This window comes from Callorhinus ursinus, unplaced genomic scaffold (assembly GCF_003265705.2).
Source record: "Callorhinus ursinus isolate GAN/ISIS: 27379988/994484 unplaced genomic scaffold, GSC_fseal_2.0 scaffold9, whole genome shotgun sequence".
Taxonomy (NCBI): domain Eukaryota; kingdom Metazoa; phylum Chordata; class Mammalia; order Carnivora; family Otariidae; genus Callorhinus; species Callorhinus ursinus.
This window is the reverse complement of record NW_027397071.1, coordinates 53,383,970-53,406,321: the sequence shown is the minus strand read 5'-3', so window position 1 is coordinate 53,406,321 and position 22,352 is coordinate 53,383,970. Positions and strand designations below refer to the sequence as shown.

At 37.9% G+C, this 22,352-nt stretch overlaps 2 protein-coding genes across 4 annotated transcripts in view; one reads left to right on the top strand and one right to left on the bottom strand.

Annotated features, from left to right (window-relative positions):
* HOOK1 (hook microtubule tethering protein 1) overlaps window positions 1-22,352 on the top strand; it is a 90,759-nt gene that overhangs the window by 51,871 nt on the left and 16,536 nt on the right. For 2 of the 3 annotated variants that reach the window (XM_073896652.1, XM_073896651.1), the window contains exons 20-23: window positions 410-510; window positions 3,508-3,609; window positions 4,962-5,030; window positions 7,477-7,684. In XM_073896652.1, coding sequence (XP_073752753.1) covers window positions 410-510; window positions 3,508-3,609; window positions 4,962-5,030; window positions 7,477-7,647 — 443 coding nt within the window. In that variant the 3' untranslated portion in view covers window positions 7,648-7,684. Of the gene's footprint in view, window positions 1-409; window positions 511-3,507; window positions 3,610-4,961; window positions 5,031-7,476; window positions 12,843-13,865; window positions 14,089-22,352 lie in introns of those variants that run through there. The other variant, XR_012379453.1, reaches the window with a different exon arrangement.
* Window positions 21,821-22,352, bottom strand: part of CYP2J2 (cytochrome P450 family 2 subfamily J member 2) — a 34,759-nt gene continuing 34,227 nt past the window's right edge. The window contains 1 exon segment of the mRNA XM_025871915.2: window positions 21,821-22,337. Coding sequence (XP_025727700.2) covers window positions 22,159-22,337 — 179 coding nt within the window. The 3' untranslated portion in view covers window positions 21,821-22,158.

Below are 22,352 nucleotides of genomic sequence, written 5' to 3'. Positions count from 1 at the left end.
AGGAGTATCAAACATTGTAAAATATAGTAGAATTAATACTATGGAAATGTAAATAAAATAATGTATAATCAAAGTAACCTTTAAACATTCTGTAGAAGGAATGCTTTATCTTCTAATGATGATTGTGATTACATTGTAAAGTGTATTTGCTCATTGAAACACTTGAGAGAAAGGAGAAAAATAGCTGGATAAAGGAGATTATAGATATTTTTTAAGAAAGAATAATATGAAATGATCGAGGATGTATTGGTTATAGTTCAAAAGTTTTAGATAAGAATTCATTACAAAGAAGAAATAAACATTTTTTAAGTTCTCTCATCAGTCTTTAGAAAAAATACGATAAGTACAATTTTTGTGTGAAGAGGGAGTATTTTAAATTGGTCATGTTTCATTTCCTTTTCAATAACAGCACAAAAGATCAATGAACTTGAAGTTGCTCTTCAGAAGAAAGATGAAGATATGAAAGCGATGGAGGAGAGATATAAAATGTACTTGGAGAAAGCAAGAAATGTGAGTGACTGATCTTTTGGAACCCAACTCTTCTGACTCAGGTTCTTATTAAGCCAGTTCTGCCTGTGGGACTGTTCCTCCTCTCTGTGTCATGTGACTTTGCTCCCTCTTCCCTGCCTTGCGGGCCAGTTCTCACGCTCTCTCACTCTCACTCATGAGCAGCAGGTAAAACAAACACAGGGCTTTATTGGGACAGTTTCAGTGGGGACTGGAGTGACCTCATTAGAGGAGATGACTGTTATGAAGTATGGAACCTTTAGCTCTTAAAGTGAACATTTGCCTTTTGTGAAAATTTAGCTCTTCAAACTTGTTTAAAATTGTTTTAGCCTTCCCTCTAGATTAGACAGTTAGGCGCTATTCTGATGTTTACCAGATTAATTTTTTTTTCCTTATTTCAAACTTAAATATCTGTAAGTACTATTCTCATAAAATCTTTTATTTCCATGAATACTGCATATTTTCCTAATTAACTATAAGTATTCTTGCTTAGAGAATGTTAATATACTTTTTTCTAGTTATTGAATAAAAGGATTATATGATGAAGCTTAAAAATGCTGCTAATGTGTCTGTTCTTTTTATGTTTAAGTTTTATATTTATTAAGTTGTAAATAGTACCTACAGCAACAGATAAACCTCACGATCTCAGGGCTTAAAAGGTAGAAGTTACTTCTTGATCACAGGAAGCCCATCTTTCAGTGGGGGAGGGGCACTGCTCCATGCAATCTGCCAGAGCCCCCAGCTGACAGAGGCTTTGCCTTCTTGAACGTGGTATTCCCAAGCTCACTCGAGATAGTCCAGCCAGTAGACGAGGGAGGCCAGGCTAGACTGCACTGGAGGAGATTCGTGATGGGGCAGGTCTGGGAGCCATGAACCACTTTCACCCTCATTTCAGTGGGCAGCACTCAGGCACGCAGCTTCTAGAGAGCCCTGGTAAACAAAGGCAATCAGTCTCTGCTACAGTCCAGTTTCTCTCAACTATAAAAGTATACAAAAGTATAAATGTTCTCAGTAGAAAACATAAAACATAGAAAGGTTCTCAGAGATAACTACTATTAACTTTTTGGTGTATTTTCTTACCAGAGCATTTTTTTCAATGTATATTGTCTCCGTGATTGCTGACCACAATACCACACACACACACACACGCACACACACGCACACCCACACACAATTTGTATGATCATAGCACATATGATTTTAAAAGTTAAAACACATTTTAAAAGTGAAAATAATTTTCTCATGTTATATAAATGTAATTTAATAATTATTGAACACCTGTTACACTAAGCACTGGGAATACAGCAGTAAGCAAGACAGATACTTACGGAGCAGACCTTGCAAAATAAAAGAATGGCTGTATGATACTCAGTTGAGTGGGGTATATCATAATTGACTTAGTCATCATCATCCCATTGTTGGAAATAGTTCATTTCCATTTCTTTTTTCTTCTTCTAGAAATAAGACTCTAGGTAACATATTTATATAGAAAGCTTGCCCCTTGGGCGCCTGGGTGGCTCAGTTGGTTAAGTGACTGCCTTTGGCTCAGGTCATGATCCTGGAGTCCCGGGCTCGAGTCCCGCATCGGGCTCTCTGCTCGGCGGGGAGTCTGCTTCTCCCTCAGACCCTCTTCCCTCTCGTGCTCTCTATCTCTCATTCTCTCTCTCTCAAATAAATAAAATCTTTAAAAAAAAAAAAAGAAACCTTGCCCCTTATTTTGGTTTATTATCTTAGCCTTGTTCCTAGGTTAATGGGTCAAATGGAAGTTCTAGGTCAAAGGGTAAGAAAATTTTAAGATGCTTGATACTTATTTCTAAATGATATTCTAAAAGGATTACAATAGACAAAGCACTGACAATGAATATCATATTCTTGTCATCATTAAGCACTATCATTTAAAAGAAAATTGCTTGTATAATAAATATGATTTAATTTTTTTCCCTTTACGTTATTTGGAGGGAGAGTTAATTATAGTAACATAATGTCCATGATAGAAAATTCAGAAAATAGTGAAAAGTCACAACCATACTTTTTATCACCTAGAGGTAACAAATTATGATGTGTCTTTGTAGTTAAATTATGATTTAAACTCTGCTTTTATAATGTGAACTCCGTGAGGGCAGGCACTGAGTCTCCTATATCCCCGCGTGCCCCCATCAGTGCCTGCCATATTCGGCATTCAGCAAATTGTTTCGAACGAACTGCAGGAATGTTTAGCATATTACCTTTTAGTCTTTTTCCTTTACCGCTATAAATATAGGTGAAATCTTCCTCTTTAAATCATTTTAAATCTTTGTTAATAGATTCATAATTACATCATACAGATGATCTTATTATTGGAAATTTGTTTCTGTTCCTGACATACACCTGATATTTCTGAGTTAATTTCTTGTTATACTGCTGGCTACATAGTTTGGTTGAGTCTCTGAACAACATTCTGATTGAATATCTTTTACCTAAATGTTAGTAATTTCCATAAATGTGATTGAGCCACCCTCTGGTTTTCAGATAAAATCACCAGATTCTATTATATTGCTCTCATATATTGAATTACATTTAACTAGATAATGGTAGTAAAAAGATTGTTGCTATGAATTTTTTGTTACTCTGTATAATCAGTAAGTGCCCATATAATTATCAAATTCATTTTAATTTAAAAAAATACTCATCATATAAATATGAAAAGTGTTATTTCAAGACCTTAGTGCTCAAAGCTTAATAAGACTAAATTACTGTCTGAGTACCAAGCCTGTGAGAAAGGAAATTTTATTTTGGGAGAGGGATCTTTCCATTTTTGTACTGAAGTTGGATACCATTGTACCTTTATAGAATGCTGTTTTTGTTATTCAAATTTAATTGCCAAATAAGCCATAGTTAGCACCTGGATAATTTTACTTTCTGGATAATTTTCCACTTTATTTACAGAGATACTATAGACGATGTTTTATTTCAATACTTGATAAAATAAAGTAAATGTAAAATATTTTTTTTTTTAAACAGGTAATAAAAACTTTAGATCCCAAATTAAATCCAGCATCAGCTGAAATAATGCTACTTAGAAAGCAGTTGGCAGAGAAAGAGAGAAGAATTGAGATTCTGGAGGTAAAATTTTCATATTCACACATCTCCTTTTAATTATCCTCTGTAACCCTGGTGATTAATTGCTGTCATATATCTGCCGTAAATGATCAAGTCTCACAAGAGGTTGGTTGAGGTCAGAAGTTAGAGATGTCATGTTTTAGCACTCGGTGTTTATTACAGAATCTCGCTAGCCCATGAGATTGGTCTCTGCGAGTGTGTGTACTCTGCTGCTTTGTATCTCTCTTCCCACAACAGCCAATCATGTGGATATCCCTTAGTGTCTAATAGAGTTCTGCTATAATATTAGCTCCTTTTAAAATTATGTGGATTAGCGTTCATTCAGAAAATGTAAAAGAAAGAAAGAAAGAAAGGGAAAGGAAGGAAGAAACCAAACTCACCTTTTAAAAAAGGTACCATACTCAGTTAACCAGATTTTCTTTCTCTTCTCCATGTTCCTCACTTGAACCTAAGTAAAGCTGCTTAGTTGCAATTCCTAAGGGGGGGAGAAAGTGCTCACAGAATCCAGTAAGCCCTTGCACTAAAATGGCAGTATTGGTTACTAATCATGCACAGCTCTGTTAGTGATGACATCTCATTAACTAGCTGAGTCTTCAAATTTTAGAAGTTATTTTTGTGCTAATGATGGTATCATTTTTACTACTTGAGTTAATTATATCAGTCTGGAATTGTATGTTCATAGATTTTATAATTGGACATGTTCTAGTTTCCTTTGCAAAGTGTTTTATATATATTATAGCAAGATGCTCATGATACAAAAAGCATACAAGGTATGAGGGAGGCACATGAGCATCTTGCTGTAGGAAAATTCAGATGGTTTAGTTTATAATGAGTCAACTGTATCTGGTGCCCAGTGAAATTACAAAATTTGCTATATTCGAGGAATTAAATAGATGTCGAGGGAAGTGTGCAAATACGGCCACAGGCAGTCTAGTATACAGATCACCAGGAATTAAAAGATTAAAATTTGTCTTGGATTTTCTGGGGTACATGTTATGTATCCTCTTTCTCCTTAGTTCTGACCCCCACAGGTGCAGCTCTGTTCTGTCATCTGAGCCAGGTGTTCTTCTCTAGATGGTGGGACGGTAGCATGAGAATCACCAGTGTCATGTTTATTGTTGTTACTGAACATCTCCCAGTAAAGTGTTTGAAATAAATATTTACTAGTCATGGTCTTATTCTTTCTTAAAGGCATTGTGCATGCATTCTCCATTGATTCTGCTCAGATTTTGACTGCTTTATGCCACACTGTGCATTTTTTAAAATTCTCTAAGTGAGCACAGGAAAAAATGATTCCATTTTTGGTAGTTTCGGTTTATTTCTGGGATCTTGATAGTCCTTGTATCTTTTTGCAGAGTGAATGTAAGGTAGCAAAATTCCGTGATTATGAAGAAAAACTCATTGTTTCTGCCTGGTACAATAAGGTGAGTTGACATTCAGCCAGTGATTGGATGTTGTGCTTATCAAACATTTTGACCAGGAACCATAGGAGGAAATATAATTTATACCATAAATCAGTACCTGTACATGTTTACATATGTAACTGAACAGAAGTTACCCTGACTGTGTGCATTGTACTCAGGTATCTCCTGTCATAGTCTCTCTCTCTCTTTTTTTTTTAACTTTGGTCATACTTAAAATTGTATATTTTAATTTAATGTTTTTGGTTGATTTTGATCTTCTCAAAATAAGGAAATTGATTTTGTGACTCATCAACCTTAGCTGATACACATGAAGCACACATACAACAGTTCATAAATATTTCAAAAATTGTCTTATTTGAGTGAAAATATTTAATTTGAGCTTCATATGTGTTTCTGTAGAAGCAGGAATATCTGCGCAATGCAAAATTAAGTTCTTCTAGTACTCAGCATTTATTTTAACATCCCATAAAGCCTCTAAGTGTGTCTTTCACTGTTTTTTTAAAATCAGGAATACTCAGGCCGCCTGGGTGGTACAGTTGTTAAGCATCTGCCTTTGGTTTAGGTTATAATCCCAGGGTCCTGGGATTAAGCCCCACATCCGGCTCCCTGCTTGGTGGAAAGCCTGCTTCTCCCTCTACCACTCCCCCTGCTTGTGTTCCCTCTCTCGCTGTGTCTCTGTCAAATAAATAAATAAAATCTTAAAAAAATAAAATAAAATCAGGAATACTCTTCAGTATTATCTGTCTTAACAATGAGAGAGTAGTATAAAATTATTTGAAGTTATTTTATTTTGTCATCCTTACTCTCAGCAAGATGTTTTCAAGCATTTCGTGATATATATGGTTCTTTTGGATTATTTTAATCCACAGAGAGAGTAACACACAGCCATTATCTACTTTAGCTGCTGCTTATTTAGTATGAGAGAATATCACTTTATGGACTCTGTCCATGTGTGGACCCTGTGCTTTACCACATAGAACTGGGTGCCCCGCTTCAAACATGCCTGCTCTTCTATGTCGCTCTACTTTTTTCTGTGCTCTTTCCTTCCCTTCTCTATTTGGTAAAATCTGGCTTAATTTAGCAAGGCCATGAAGGAAATTATAGGTGAAGTGTTCCCTGAACCTTCCCGCATGAGTCAGTCATCCTAGTTAAGACCAGGAACATTATTTTCTTTGTTCCTCTGTAGCCTCTTGATACATAAATTATTAAAGATATTAGAGCCAAATAACACATTATTTATTCATTTTCTACCCCTGTCTTTTTTTTTAAAGGATTTGTTTTTTGTTTGTTTGTTTTTGTTTTTTTCTTTAATTTTTTTTATTATGTTATGTTAATCACCATACATTACATCATTAGTTTTTGATGTAGTGATCCACGATTCATTGTTTTCGTATAACACCCAGTGCTCCATGCAGTACATGCCCTCTTTAATACCCATCACCGGACTAACCCATCCCCCCACCGCCCTCCCCTCTAGAACCCTCAGTTTGTTTTTCAGAGTCCATCGTCTCTCGTGGTTCGTCTCCCCCTCCAATTTCCCTCCCTTCATTCTTCCCTTCCTGCTATCTTCTTCTTCTTCTTCTTTTTTTTTTTTTAACATATAATGTATTATTTGTTTCAGAGGTACAGGTCTGTGATTCAACAGTCTTGCACAATTCACAGCACTCACCATAGCACATACCCTTCCCAATGTCTATCACCCAGCCACCCTATCCCTCCCACCCTCCACCACCCATGTCTTTTGAGCATTTACTATATTTTATGCATTATACTAGTAACTCACTGTTCTAAGCTTAGTAAAATTCTGTTATATGGTCTAGTGAGAGAAAGTAATGATTTCTCTTACTATGAAACCCACCATCCATAACCACAGTAATTCATCATGTATCCATCAGTATGTAGATAGACGATAGTGAATGTAAACTGTGATGCATGAATCAGAAGACCTGTTAGAACACAAGTTGTTGGACTCATCTGCAGAACTTCTGATTTAGTAGGTCTGGCTAGAGTCTACAAGGTAGAACTTGCATTTTTAACAAATTCCCAGTGGTGCAAATGATAATCTGGGGACCACATTTGAGAACCGTTGATCTGAGCTTTTCTCTTGTGCTGTGTATGCTCATAGTGGGTAGAGTGAAGGCCCAAACACAAAGATTTACTTTGGAACCTTTTTTTATTGTTACAGTTAAGCTGAAGTTTAGAATGTTTTTTATGGTTTTGAATTCGGTAGGTTAAAATAGAGAAACTGGATTTTATGCCTTCGTTTCTTCTTCCTTGCTAACATGATGATGCACAGATTAATTAGCTTCTGAACCCTTTCCTTTTTCTATAAAATGAGGAAAACAACAGCTTTATAGAATTTGGGGGATTAAGTGACTTAATAAATGTGAAAAGCATTTTACAGACTCTAAATAGTCTTGTTATTTGTTTGCTTATTTTTGTTCAGAGTCTAGCATTCCAGAAACTGGGGATGGAGTCTAGACTTGTGAGCGGCAGTGGTGCTGGCAAAGACACTGGTGCGTGTACCCCCGCCCGGTCTTTCTTAGCGCAGCAGCGGCACATCACCAGCACCAGGAGAAATCTCTCTGTCAAAGTTCCTGCTACAACACCTGATTAAACTACAAAAGAAACCATAAACAGAAGTGCCCTTAAAATAGTTTGTATCCTTCAGTTAACTGCCAGGTTAAAAAAGAAATTTATGATGGTGGATGTCAGCTATTTAAAAATCAGTATGCATAAAATTAATTTTGTCAGCTGACTTTGGAAACAAAGTATAAAATTAGCTATTTCTCGAAGGGAGCACATTTGAGTAGAAGATGTCATTAGGCACACATCTCAAACATTTGTCTTCTGAGAGTGTTATAAGTTCACATTGACTTGGTATATTTTAGTTTAATGTCTTCAGTGGTACCAGTAAGTTGGTTAATTTACAATGTATAATCAGTAATAAGTAATTTAAAAATATATATTTGTTTTATTGTTTCGGTCCATATAAAAATAGTCTTGAGGTAGGTACGTGGAGAACTATACAAGAGCTATATTTTTTGACTTTATATATGTATAAGGTTTTACCTCTATCCTCAAATCTGTCATCAGATGGGTCTGTTCTATCATGTAATGGAAGATATAACATTTGGAAGTTTGGACCATTGCAGTGACTTCTGCCATAGTAAAAGTGACTAATTGGAGATTTTGCAGATTCAGGAGACTTCATAGTTCTTCAGTGTACCTGTTATAAACAAGGGCTTCTGTACAGCATGGTTGACATGCTAACGGTATGGAATGAACTGACTTTTATAAAAGGTGATTTTTCTGGTGGGAAGCAAGGCAAAAAATATAATTTGTGTGGCACGTCCACACCTGTTTTAATATGATTGTAATTATTGCTTTTAAGCATAAGATTATCAGGGCTTTTGCTGAAAAACATACTGTAATAGTTTTTTCCTTGCACTGCAAGGAGATGTTGCAGTGAGGAGACAGTCTGGAATCCGTTTGACTTTTGTTTACGAATTAAGGAATCTGTCTGGGACTCCGTTTATGGTCTTCAGTCCACTTCTGTCCAGACCTCTTCTTTTCAGAGGTTTTATTTTCTAATTCTTTTGGCCATTTTTAAGAGTCACACTTTAGAACTTTAGTTGAGTTAAATCTCTGCTGTCCGGTATTATAGCCACAAGCCATGTGTGGCAATTTCAATAAAATTAATTAAGATGAAAAATTCAGTTCCTTGGTCACATCAGCCACGTTTCCCGATGCTTGAGAGCCACGTGGGGCTGGTGGCTACAGTATTGGAAAGTGCAGATATAAGAAAAGTCCATCATTGCAAAAAGTTCTATTGGACAGTGCTCTGCTAAACCTTTTTATAGTAACTTGGAAATACTCTTTGATATTTGACGACAAAAATGAAAAGTAGAAAAATGTTAGAACTGTTTCAGATATGAAATGGAATTGAATTGTGACATAAAGAGCAGTTTGCATTCCTTAGAGTTGAATACCTTATGTTCTGACATTCGTTGTTAATCTTTCCAGCCATTCAACAACTGCATCTCTCTCAGCGGATGTCTGGACCAGGGGTCAGCAAACTTTTTGTAAAGAGAGAGATGGTAAATATTTTAGCAAATATTGTAGGCTTTTTGAGCCATATGATCTGCCCCAAGTACTGGACTTGTGACAGATGGTGTGAGAGCAGAAACCATAAACAATGTATATGAGCAAAATGGATGTTATTGTGTTTCAATACAATTTTATTTACAAAAACTGACAGTAGGACAGATTTGGCCTGCAGGCTGTAGACCCTGATCTGGATTTTATTGTCAGCCTTTCTTTGCATATCTGAGTATTGTTCCATTTACAGTATTATTCATTTAAATACTTGGTTTGTAGATTCTCTACCAATACATTTTTTCTAATCATTGACAATACAAGAATTTCCTATTGCAGTTAGGTCTCTTAAGATTTAGGGAGCAGCTACCAGGATGTGTTTTCGCATCAGGGTTACTTCTGTTGACTACCTCTTAGATTTTGATGTTTTTTTATTGGTGCAGTTATATTGTTGGTTTGCATTTTTGTATATTCTTAGAGTCTGCTTGCCTGCAACTTTTAGTGAAATGAAATAGCCCTTTGAAAATATTTTAGCATGCTAATAAAAATTTTCCAGATATTATGGCATTTTGGTATATTTTGGTCAGTGTAAGACATCTGCTCCTTTGGTGTTTACTACTTGCTTATAATTGAGATTTTACAAGCTCTTCAAGCTCCCTTTTATTGGAATTTATTGTAAAACATCAATTTCAATAAATGAGTATTTTCACAGTCAATTGCTCATAAATTTTCAATTATATTTGGAATTTCTAAATAATTCATGCAATTTCTGAATTAGGACAGAAGGCTAGATTCTTTTTTTTAATAGAGAGAAAAACAAATTTTGTGATTTATCACTTTTCTAGTTGATAAGTAGAATTTAAGATGCTCAATATAGAAGTATTTATACAAGAGTAATGTAAAGTTCTGTATTATTGTGATTAACCGTACAGAAATTCAGGAACTGATCAGAAGTGAGATTCTTTTCCACATCTGGTTAATGTAGTGAGATTGACACCCTGTGGGTGGTGCAGCATTATAAATATTCATCATGAACCATGATTTATACACGTCTGTGTTGTGAGGCTTGAGTGCATATGCCAGGGAAGAGAAATCCAGCATTTCTCTGTTTGATAAGGAATTGAATGTCCCAGTGATAAAAGATTAAACAACAGACCAATTTGGAAATGATCCTTAATTTCGAGCATTTGCTCTAAGGTTAATATTCCTCTTTTTAAAATAAAATTGTGTGTATACAAATGACAGTGATCACTTAATGTATTGAGAAATATTTGAAGTTCATTCTATTTTTTCAGTGAGTAAGGCTATTGAACTGATGATTTAGTATAGATTAAGAATTAATGTCTTATATAGAAACATTAAACTGAATGTCCTTCATTAAAATGTCATCATCTTTGGTAACTGGATTGCTAATTTGAATGTTAGATAATGTTTCTACATCTACACCTCTTTCTGTATTTTGGCACATTTGGCTCTGTGGGGGTGGCTTTTAGGCCACAGTACTGTGTTAGGTTCTCCGTATGCATATTTGATGAGAAACATTCCTATGTAAAAATGTGTGTGTATGGTTGTATGCATACATGCCTATTGTGAACCTGTACATTGCAAAGAAGTAGTCTGGAAATTTGTAAAGCACAACCATTAAAGAAAATAGTGTGCAGTTATTAAACTTGATGTATCTTAAATGTTACATTTAGTTTAAAAAAGGTTCTTTCTATTTTCTATGGCAAAGACTTTGACACTTGAAAAATAGAAGCAATACTTGATTTATTTTTGTAAGTATTTAGGATATTATTTTAAATAAATGATTGTCCAATAACTATAATAGTTGTGAAAGATTTTAAATTTCCTGATTTCTGTGTCTGACAATTACAGTGGATTTTTTAGTGGGTACGAGTGCACGTTTATTTGCTGCTTTAAATAAAGGACTTCAAATATTTAGTTTGTTAAAGAAAAATAATTGCATTAATTTAATTCATCTAATTTTGTTTTTCATTTGAATTTTTTGGTGAATAAGAAGATGTGTAAAAGTCATTTGCTGGTGTTCCCTTTTATGTCTCTGGTTTCATCACTGTGATCTAGACATTTTGCATTATCATGAAATCCAGAATATTTCTGGGTTTTCTTTGGCAGAGATTGCTACTTATCTCTCCACAACCATTCTCCCTTTCTTTAGTAACAGAATGCCTTATTTTTAGTTTGTTACATTTGCCATCCTGTGATGGAGGAGTGGGGGAGGGAGAATAACTATTTCCCAGACTCCATTGTAACTAGGTGAGGCCATTTAACTAGGTTCTGGCCAAAAAGATGTGAATAGTAGTGAGGGGCAACCTCAGGGACAGTAGAACAACAAGGAAGAAGGCACTTGGATGTCTGATACTGCCATTGAGTCATATCAGCTGTCACTTCCAGCCCAAATTTCTCTTAAGCAATTTTTTTTAAAGCTACTTTATTTTTTTTTCCAGCATCCTACTTATTTCCTAATCTCTACATGTTTGTTAAAATGAGTTGTGAAATTTTTAGGAAAATGCAGGTGTACCACGTTCTTGGAACATGTCTTGGAAAGGTTTAATTCTGTTGCTGTTAAGGGATGCTCAGTAAATACTTGTTTTATCACATGAATGAAGTTCATGTGCCAGATATGCAAAAATGGAGAAAAAAGTGAAATCCCATCTTACTTTAGATTGATCCCATTATCCCAAAACAACATGCTTCTGTAAATCTAACTTTCTGAACTTAGCAATAAATTCTGGCCCAACATCATCACATAATTTTGTGATTAGTTCACTAAGAGCAACTAAAGGTTCTTGACCTGCACTGACCAATATGGTGGCTGCTAGCCACAATGGGTATTGAAACATAAATTTTATTCCCTCACAGCCACACATGCCTTGTGGCTACAGTATTGGACAGTGCAAGTAAGGAAATAGCAATCGTCACAGAAAATTGAATTGGACAGCTCTGTTTTAGATGCGTAGGTTGAATGTATACATTCTGCATCTCTGAAGTTTCAGGTGATTTGTGATCACAGAAATGTAGTGAAGTAAAACTTTCAGACCTCTTCCTGTACACAATGACATGCTCAGGGATAGAGCTGCAGTTGGATTCTTAAGCTGGCTATGGTTTTGATGGCGAAGCACTCCACTCCCTTTTCACCTGGGCTGCAGCAACTTGCTATCGGTAAGTAGTAAAAGCTGCAATTTAGATGTCTTGCCTCTTGCTTCAGCTCAAATATTTCCCTCTTCCATAAATCCTTCCAGGGTTCCTCAAACAAGATGAGAGCTATTGTTCTGAAAATTTCCAGCTCTGTCTTTGTGACCTTACTGTGATCTACTTTTTTTTTTTTTTTCCCTCAAATGTCTGTCTCACTACACTGTTTCTTGAGATCATTGGCCATATCTGGTTCATCTGTTTCCCCCACAGTACTTGGCACAGTATCTTCTACAAGTCAGTATATATGTACTAGCTGAAATAGACTTGCTGATGATGCGCAGAATGTTTTCTTTAGAAATCCAGTCTCAAGACGCTCTGAAGAGATAAGGGAAGTGCTCTGAAGGAGCATCTGAATAGACAAGAAATTAAGAAATGCTCCATCCATGGACTCAGTGAATAAACTGCCACACATGGATCCATACTTCTGAGAGAAATCCAGAAAAACCGTTATGAGAGACTTGTGCATACTAGGTGACTAAGGAAATAACCATATGGAAACAGGTAGGAAAAGCTGAAACATACTCTCACCATAAATCCTGCCCCCAGCAACCAGTTTCTCCCTGGGGAGGGAAAGGTATGGACCATACATCCAGCATGCCAACTTTTATGGCTGCTACCTGAAGAATGAGGTTCTAACTAAGCCATCTCTGGTTGCTGATGGGGCCTGGTATTTGCTAGTCTCCTAGGACCTCAAAAGAACAAGGATGTGGTTTTATTTTTTTTTTATTTTGTATTTATTTAAATTTAACCAACATATAATTCATCATTAGTTTTTTTAAAATAATTTTTTATTGTTATGTTAATCACCATACATTACATCATTAGTTTTTGATGTAGTGTTCAGTGATTCATTTGTTGTGTATAATACCCAGTGTTCATCATGTCATGTGTCCTCCTTAATGCCCATCACCCAGTTACCCCATCCCCCCACCCATCTCCTCTTCCACAACCTTCAGTTTGTTTCCCAGAGTCCAGAGTCCCTCATGGTTTGTCTCCCTCTCTGATATCTTCCCCTTCAGTTTTCCCTCCCTTCCCCTATGATCCTCTGCGCTATTTCTTTTGTTCCACATATGAGTGATAAAACCATATAATTGTCTTTCTCTGACTGACTTACTTCACTTAGCATAATCCCTTCCAGGTACAAGGATGTGGTTTTAAACGGGTGCACAAACACTTCCTCGGGCTCTTCCCCTGGCTCAGTGCTGAGTGATAGGCAATAAAGCTCAGCTCTGAGTTTCTCCCTGGAGAGGTTTGACCACACATCTAGCACTCTTAATTTTCCCTGCTGCCTGAGGATTTACCCACTAACTAGCCTGCATGTAGAAGCTGATGAGGTAGGCAATTACCAGTCCTCTGGAGCTTGAGCAGGCTCATGAGCACTTCATGTAGCTTCTCCCCCTGGCTCAGTCTAGTGAAAAAACCAAGCTTTCAGCTTCTCCCTGGAAGGAGTTGAACTATACATCTACTATCCTGACTTTTCCAGCTGTTGCCTGATGGTCTAACTTCTAACTTTCTTGTCTCTAGGAGTTGGCAAGGGGCAGCCTTCACTAGTTCCTTTGGGTCTATAGAGAAAGCAACAGTTTTGAATGGCCCTGCAGGCTCTTGTTATGACTCCTCATCTCGGCTCATTCCACAATAAAATCCAGCATCTCTCTGGAAGGGAGACTATACTACTGCCCTGACTTTTCCAATTGCTGCCTGATAATTTGGCTTCTAACTTGCCTGTTTCTGGGAGCTGACTGCACAGGTAATGACTCCTCTTTTGGGATTTTTGAACAGGTGTATGGGCACTTCACACAGCTCCTATATCCAGCATGGTACAGCAATAAAACCAAGTCCTCAGCTTCTCCCTAGAAGGAGTTCAACTTCACACCTAACCTCCCTCCCCCCAGCCTTTTCAGCTGCTACCCAAGGGACTGGCTTCTAACCCAGCCATCTGTGAGAGCTAGCATGACCCAGCACTTGCTAGGACCCTAGGGGCACAGAAAACAAAACAGCCATTTGAAAGAGTGTGTGGTCTAGAGGGTGTTATGCTGAGTGAAATAAGTCAATCAGAGAAAGACATGTATCATACGACCTCACTGATATGAGGAATTCTTAATCTCAGGAAACAAACAGGTTTGCTGGAGTGGGGGTGGGGTGGGAGGGATGGGGTGTCTGGGTGATAGACATTGGGGAGGGTATGTGCTATGGTGAGCGCTGTGAATTGTGCAAGACTGTTGAATCACAGATCTGTACCTCTGCAACAAATAATGCAATATATGTTAAGAAAAAAAAAAGAAGAAGATAGCAGGACGGGAAGAATGAAGGGGAGAAAATCAGAGGGGGAGACGAACCATGAGAGACGATGGACTCTGAAAAACAAACTGAGGGTTCTAGAGGGGAGGGGGTGGGGGGATGGGTTAGCCTGGTGATGAGTATTAAAGAGGGCACGTTCTGCGTGGAGCACTGGGTGTTATGCACAATCATGGAACACTACATCAAAAACTAATGTATGGTGATTAACATAACAATAAAAAATTATTAAAAAAAACTAATGATGTAATATATGGTGATTAACATAACAATAAAAAATTTAAAGAAAAAAAAGTGTGTGGTCTAAACGAGGGAGCAGGAATTTGCCACAACTCCACTCCCCAGCTCAATGTAGAGCAAATGAGTGATAAACTCTTGCTCTCAGCTTCTCACTGAGGAGAGAAGGAATTGGACCACACACCTAATGCTCCAAACTTTTCTAGCTGCTATGTGAGGAATTGGCTTTTATCTCACCTTTCTTGAGGCATTGACAGTACTTGGCATACTCTATTCTCTTGGGGGCCACTAAAAGCAAAGATGGCAGCTTGGACAAGCACACAGGTTTGAGAGGCTTTCAGAATCTCTGGCCAAGCTGATTTGTGAGGCTCATCTCCTATATGAGGCCAGTCTGTGAAGACTGGAAGAGGTGGGTGTTTTATCTAATGTGCAGAAACCAACACAGAATGTCAAGGAAAATGAAGAAAGAGGATAATCTGTTCTAGATAAAAGAACAAGGTAAATCTCCAGAAACTGACCCTGATGAAATGGAGATTTCTGATTTACCTAACAGAATTAAAAATAACGATCATAAAGATGTTCACTGAACATCTCACGCAGGAGAACAATGCATGAGCTAAGTGAGAATGTCAACAAAAAGAAAATATTTAAAAGTACTGAACAGAAATCATAGAGTTGAAGAACACAATAACTGAAATGAAAAATTCAAAAATAAGCTTTAGTGACAGACTAGATTAAGCAGAAGAAAGGATCAACAAACTAAAAGGTCATTGGAAATCATTTGGTAAAATGGAAAAAAAGAAAAAAGAATGAAAAAATGAAGAGAGCTTATGAGACTTAGAGGATACTCATCATGGGAGTCCCAGAAAGAGAAAGAGAAATGGGCAGAAAGCTTATTCAAAGAAATAATATCTGAAAACTTTCCAAACCTGGAAGAAAAAATAGAAATCCAGATCCACGAGGCCCAAAGGATACCAAATAAGATGAAGGACTCACACCAAGACACATTATAATCAAATTGTCAAAAGTGAATGACAGAATTTTGAAACAGCAAGAGAAAAATGACATGTTACACACAAGGGAACTCCCTTAAGACTATGCGTAGATTTTTCAGCAGAAATCTTACAGTCCAGAAGGGAATGGGATGATATATTCAGAAAGCTGAAAGAAAAAAAAAATCCTGCCAACCATGAATACTTATCCTGACAAACCTGTCCTTCAAAAATAAGGGAGTGGTAAAGATCGTTAGATAAACAAAAGCTGAAGGAATTCATCACTAGACCTGCCCGAAATGAAATACTAAAGGGAGTTCTTCAAGTTGAAATGAAAGAATGCTAAACAGCAACACAAGAGTATAGAAAGTATGGAAGTCATTGGCCAAGGTAAATATAATACTATATTACTTTACAGTGGTGGGTAGATGACAAAGTATTAACAGCAACTATAAATGATATTAATGGATACACAATATAAATAGATCTAAATTGTGACATCATTAACATAATGTTGGGGGAAGAGAGAGGTTGAAGTGTAGACATTTGTTAATAAGTGAGGTTACCCACTTGAGATTGTCTGTTATGATAGTTTATGTAAGCTTCATAGAAAAATACTTTCAGAAGTTACATAAAAGAAAATGAAGAAAAAACCAAAGCCTATCAATAGAAAAAAAAAATACACAAAGGAAGACAACAGGAGAGAAGAAGAAAACTACAAAACACATCATTTAACAAAAGGGTAATAAATTCTTCTGTATCAGTAGTTATTTTAAATGAAAATTGATTTAACTTTTCAATCAAAAGATACAGAGCAGCTGAATGGATTAAAAAACCCGGGACTATGTGCTATCCATAAGAAAGAATAAAGCAGGCTAGAAAGTAAAGGGCTGTTAGAACTGGAAGACAGTCCTTTCCTATGGCAACCAGAAGAAATCAGGAGTATTTTTCAGCTTTTAAAAAAGAAGGAAACACTGCCATTTGCAACAAGGGTGAACCTGGAGGACATCATGCTAAGTGAAATAAGACAGACAGTGAAAGACAAATACTGCATGATATCACTTAAATGTGAAATCTAAAATGCCGAACTCATAAAAACAGGGAGTAAAACTGGTTGCCCAGGGGCTGGAGGGTGGGGGAAATGGGGTGGTATTTGTTAAAGGGCACAAAGGTTCAGTTATGTGGGATGAATAAGTTCTGGAGATCTAATGTACATCATGGTGATGACAGTTAACAATATTGCATTTCATACTTGAAATTTCTAAGAGGCTAGATCTTAACCCCCTGCCCACCCTCCCCCCCACACAAAGTTAACTATAGAGATGATGGATAAATTATGTAGCTTGATTGTAGTGATATTTTTCAAAATGCATACTTACATATAAAAACAAGTGATACACTATAAATATATGCAAAAATGTCTCGTATTAAAGTCTCTTAAATTGAAATAAATATTAATTAGAATTTATTAATACTTTAAAGTTGTTAAAAAATAGCTTATCCTGTTTTTTGTATCATAAATCCAATGTCTGGGTGTCCTCAGGGAATTTCTGTTGTTTGCTTTGTATCCTGTGTGTCGGCCATAGTTTGCTATTTCTTTACCTGGTTCATAATTGGTTTGTTAAAAAATTGACATTTTAAATGATATGATGTAGAAACTCTGGAAATCAGGAACCACCCAGGTCTGTTACTGTTGCCGGTTTTGTTGCTTCTTGTTTGGTGACTTTCTGGAACGAATTCTGTAAAATTTCTATTCCCCATCATGTGCAGCCACTGGATGTTCTGCTCTGTTAGTACTGCGTTAGTCATGTTTGGACAGAGGTTTCCTTAAGTGCCTTGAACCAGTAAATGTCTCAAGGCTCTGCATATGAGTTGGGTTACATCTTGGACACACTAGCAGGTAGTTTACAACTCTGTCTTAGCTTTAATGTCCTGCTTATGCAGAGCCTCAAGGTCAGCCAGAATGAGAGATTAGGGCCTTCTCAGGTCCTTCCTGGCCAGGCACACAGTCCTTACATGTGCCTGGCCTTTTAGGTTCCCAGAAATGTGTCAGAGCTGTTTGAAGCTCCCATGGACATCTCCTTCCCCAGTTTTCCCTTTTAATCCTCTTGTGAGCACCAACTGGTATCACCACCTTGGTTACTGCAGTGTTGCACAATTGTTACCGATGTTTTTCCACAAATGCCTTACAGTGTAGTTCACACAGACTCAACTTGAGTCAGGTCAAATAAAGACCAGCCCTGAGAATGGGGCTTTTCAGGGAACTGCCACACGGGTCAAGTAGTGAAGGTCATCTGGTGCTCCAAACCCGTCCTACTTCCTCCCGCGGTTACTTGGTGCTCGGTGTTCTCAGCCCCATGGCTGTGAGGCTGCTGCTTTTTAAGGAGACTGCAGAGCTGGGGAGAAGAGAATGGGAATAGGGTAAGTTAAAATGCCACAGAGCTTGCTGTTCTTACTGAGATCCAGCTCCTTTATTTTTATTTTTTTTTTTCCACCTTCAATGCTCAGATTGTTGCAAGACTTTGGTTACTTTTCAGAGTTGTGGAAATGTGGATTTTGACAACTTTTGTTAGTTTCCTAGCGCTTTTATGGAGGAGTGGCTTTTTGAAGGTCCTTGCTTTGCCATTTCAGAAGATCCCTCCACAGGTCAGATTTCTGGAACTAGAAGGGACCTTAGCGTACAGTCTTTGAATGTGAAGTTAAGGCACATAGAGCTCAGAAACTTGCTACATAGCAGCAGGAAATGTCTGACACCGTGCACCTTTAGTGCCGCTGCTCTGCCTTAGTCACTCGGCTCCTCTTCCCTATCCTATAGGTCCAACAAACATTTACTGAGCATCTACTATGCACCAAAACTGTTAGGGACTGAGCCTGTGTGAGCAAGGCACAACTGCCTCCAAAAAGCTCAGTGTAACTGGGAGATTACATGGATAAAGGAAATGAAAACTTTTGAATAAAATCCTCAGAGAATGAAGGAGGGAGCAACCAGCTGGCGGAGAGTCAAGAAAAATGTCACTGGAGAGTTGACGTTTAGGCTGGGTCTGCCATGTGTCATGAGATACTTCTTTACAGAAAAAAAATTGCTCATCTAAAAACATGAAGATGACAGAGGACCTAGTCTGTGTAGGGAATTGATAGGAGTTCACTTGTTTGGCAGAAATACTAAAAGATGTAATTGATGAAGTGAGCAAGTTTCAGATCACAAAAATTATCATACACCCAGCCAAGAAGCAGGCCCACACATATGGCCGTGCACAGTCCAAATGCAGAGGGTGCCATTCTCCTAGACTACCCGTGATGGCACACTGGGATTTCAGAGTACAGCAGCCCATCAAAGGATTTATGATGATCCTGTCATCAATAGGGAGAATATATTGTTCTGTGAACCCAGTGAGGAAAAGATCAAATTGTCTAGAAAAAAGGTGTAGAAATAACTAAAGTTTTTGTCTAAAATAACTGTAACAGCATTACAACTACAATTTATTCTATGCCAAACACTGACTTTGTTTAATATAACATGTAATAATTATATAATATATCTGATATATAAATTTATATGTTTAATATGTATTAAAGTAACATTTTATATATAGTATATAATATATATATAATAATATAGAGAGAGACACACACATGCATATTTGGTGTTCACGGTAACTACAAACATAAATATATATGGTCCTCTCAATTAAAATGCTGATATATCAGACAGTTTAGGATAACTTATGCTGCATAATCAATAATCCCAAAGTCTTAGTGGCTCACAAAAAAATAGGTTTGTCTTATTGCCTGTCCATCTTGAATCAGCTGTGACTCGGCTTTATGTCTTTGTCAACTGGTTGTAGGCTGACAGACCTTTATCTGGGACATTGCTGGTCTCGGGGCAGAGGAAAAAGAAACATGTTGAATCTGTGGAACTTTTGTTCATTTTATTGAGCAACTGACATGCTCATTCTTGGATGTATCAGGGCAATTATACATAATTGTCCCACCAGGAAGAGTACCACAAAGAAAGGCGACCCAGAGAGGGATAGTGGCTCTTTTGATCAGTTTCCTAATTTACCAGAGTAGGTATCATTTATTTCTATTTTGCAGATTAGGGTATGAGTTCAGGAAAGTAAAGTAGCCTGTTTAGTTCACAGATGGAAGTTAATAAATGGTAAAACCTGGAACTGAATTCAGGCCTGGCCCCCCGTTCATCTGACTCTCTGTGCTACACTCCTCCACCCCCTTGAATCTTTTAATGTTGTTTTATGTACATCAGAGCTCTGTGATATTTTTGGACCTTTGAAATATTTGGACTGAGAGAGGCCTCTGTTCTGACCCTGACTGTTGCAACGGCATCATCAATGACTCCATGCCAGCCCCTGAAAGTGGCCCTTTGCATTTGACCCTTTATTCTTGCTTAATTTCTTATCTGCTTCAAAAGCAAAGGGAAAAGTTCTTAGCTTTTCGCAGCAGAACACATAGCTCATGGTGAATGCACAAAAACACAGATAGTACAAAATACCCATCCAGGGACATCAGCCTATTCTTGAGAAGTAAGCACGGGGAAAAGGAATAGATGGCCCCATTCCAGAAAGCCACCTGGGAAATGGAACAGCCACCTGGGAAATGGAACAGTGAGGTAAGAACAAGCTTGCATTCCTCCACTGTGTTCCTGAAGGATTTTAGAGAAATTGGCCATGAGGACTGAGAAATAGGTCATTGGAATGAGGTGACAAGGACAGAGGGGTAGTGGCAGAGATCTGATTTGGAGTGATAGGTCCAATCTAGCACCAGCCCATAATTATTCTACCTTATTTTATTTACTAATTCACTATTTTTTTGAGCCCTATCATGTTCCAGGCATTGTTCTTGAATAAGATACTGTTCCTACCCTCAAGGAATGTATTAGTTAGCAATTTCTGTGTAACAATGCACCTGAAAACAATAACCATTTAACTCATAAATCTAAGGTTGGCAGTTTAGGCTGGGTTCAGGTGGGCAATTCTCATCTCAGCTGGGATCATTCATGCGTCTGCGTTCAGCTGCTGGATATGCTTGGGTCCAGCTCATCTCAGATGGTCTTAGAACAGCTCTGGTGGTCAGCAAGATGTCAGCTAGGGTTGCAACAGCAATGACCGGGCCATGTATTTCTCATCATCCATTGGGGTTACATGGGCCTGTTTAAATGGTGGTAGCAGAGTTCCAGAAGAGCAGGCAGAAGCATACAAGGTCTCTAACTTAGGAAAAAAGATCTTCCATATGGTTTAGTCCAGTTTAGGAGGCGTTTTTGTGTTTGTTTGCATTGGGGTTGGCGTCAAAACTCTGTGGACCATCAGTGTTACCTGGCCTTCAATTTTCTGGCCATTGTCTCCCCTCAGCAAGTACATGCAGAAGGATTGGGCAGGATTCTGGCATTTCTGGTTCCCTGCTATAAAATACTGCACCAGGGCCCAGTTGAATTTAGGCTGGTAATACTAAACCATTCAAAAGCTGACCATCTATTTGCAAGAAAAGTTCACATCTACCCCATAGTTAAATCCAATGTGAACAGCTTGAGAAGAGATGCCTGATAGAGGAATTAAGACAAAGAGGTACCCTTAAGGGCAGAACATATTTCCACATTGTTTCCCAAACCTGTTCCCCGTGTTTAGTTGGTAGTGGTCACACTCTGCTTGGTCCTGATTCCAAAGCCAAGGTAGTGTTTCCTTAGGTTAGGTAAACCACAGAAACTGCTTTCTCATAGAAACCTGAATACAAATAGGGAGTGATAGCTGCCTGGCTGACTTCCCAGAGAGCCATTCTAAGGTGGGAGCAAGATAAAGCCTGCATAGTGCCACCAAGTGTGAGAGCATTTGTGGTCAGCCTCTGGCTGCCCCAGGGTCCAAATTCTAACTCTTACCAATCATTTGGCACCACTGTGACCTGAGCCACCTCCACAGGCTAGAAGCAAATCCCTGTCTAAAGCAAGCAGGAAAGAGGCCGATTTCAGCTAAAATTTTTATGATAAGCTGTATGGTTTCCCAAACCACTCAAAGTCCATTATTCCCTCTGATTCTCACAGCAGCTCTTCCTTCAGAGGAGGAATCATTATCTGCTTTTCATCTCTTGGATGAAAAGGTAAATCATTCACAACATAAAAGATCTGCTAGCAAGGCTGGGATTTGGATCATGCTTCCTGAGTTCAGTTCCTATGATCGTCCCTCAGAGTCACTTTCCATTCCATCACCTCCTTTCTGAGCAGGCACCAGTGTCTTCAGAGGACACGGCACTTCTTGCGTTCCTTTCTCCTCTCCCTCCCGACAACTTCAGGACCGAGGGACTGCACAGAGTTGGTGATTGACTGGGGAGATGGTGAGGCCTGTTCTGAACTTCAGGCTCAGCTTTTCATTGTTGGGGGTCCTGAAGGTAAATTTTTGCACAAGGGAAGTGAAGAAAATAAACAGCTCAGACTTGGCCAACTGTTCTCCAAGGCATACCCGCTTTCCTAAAAGACAAAAGC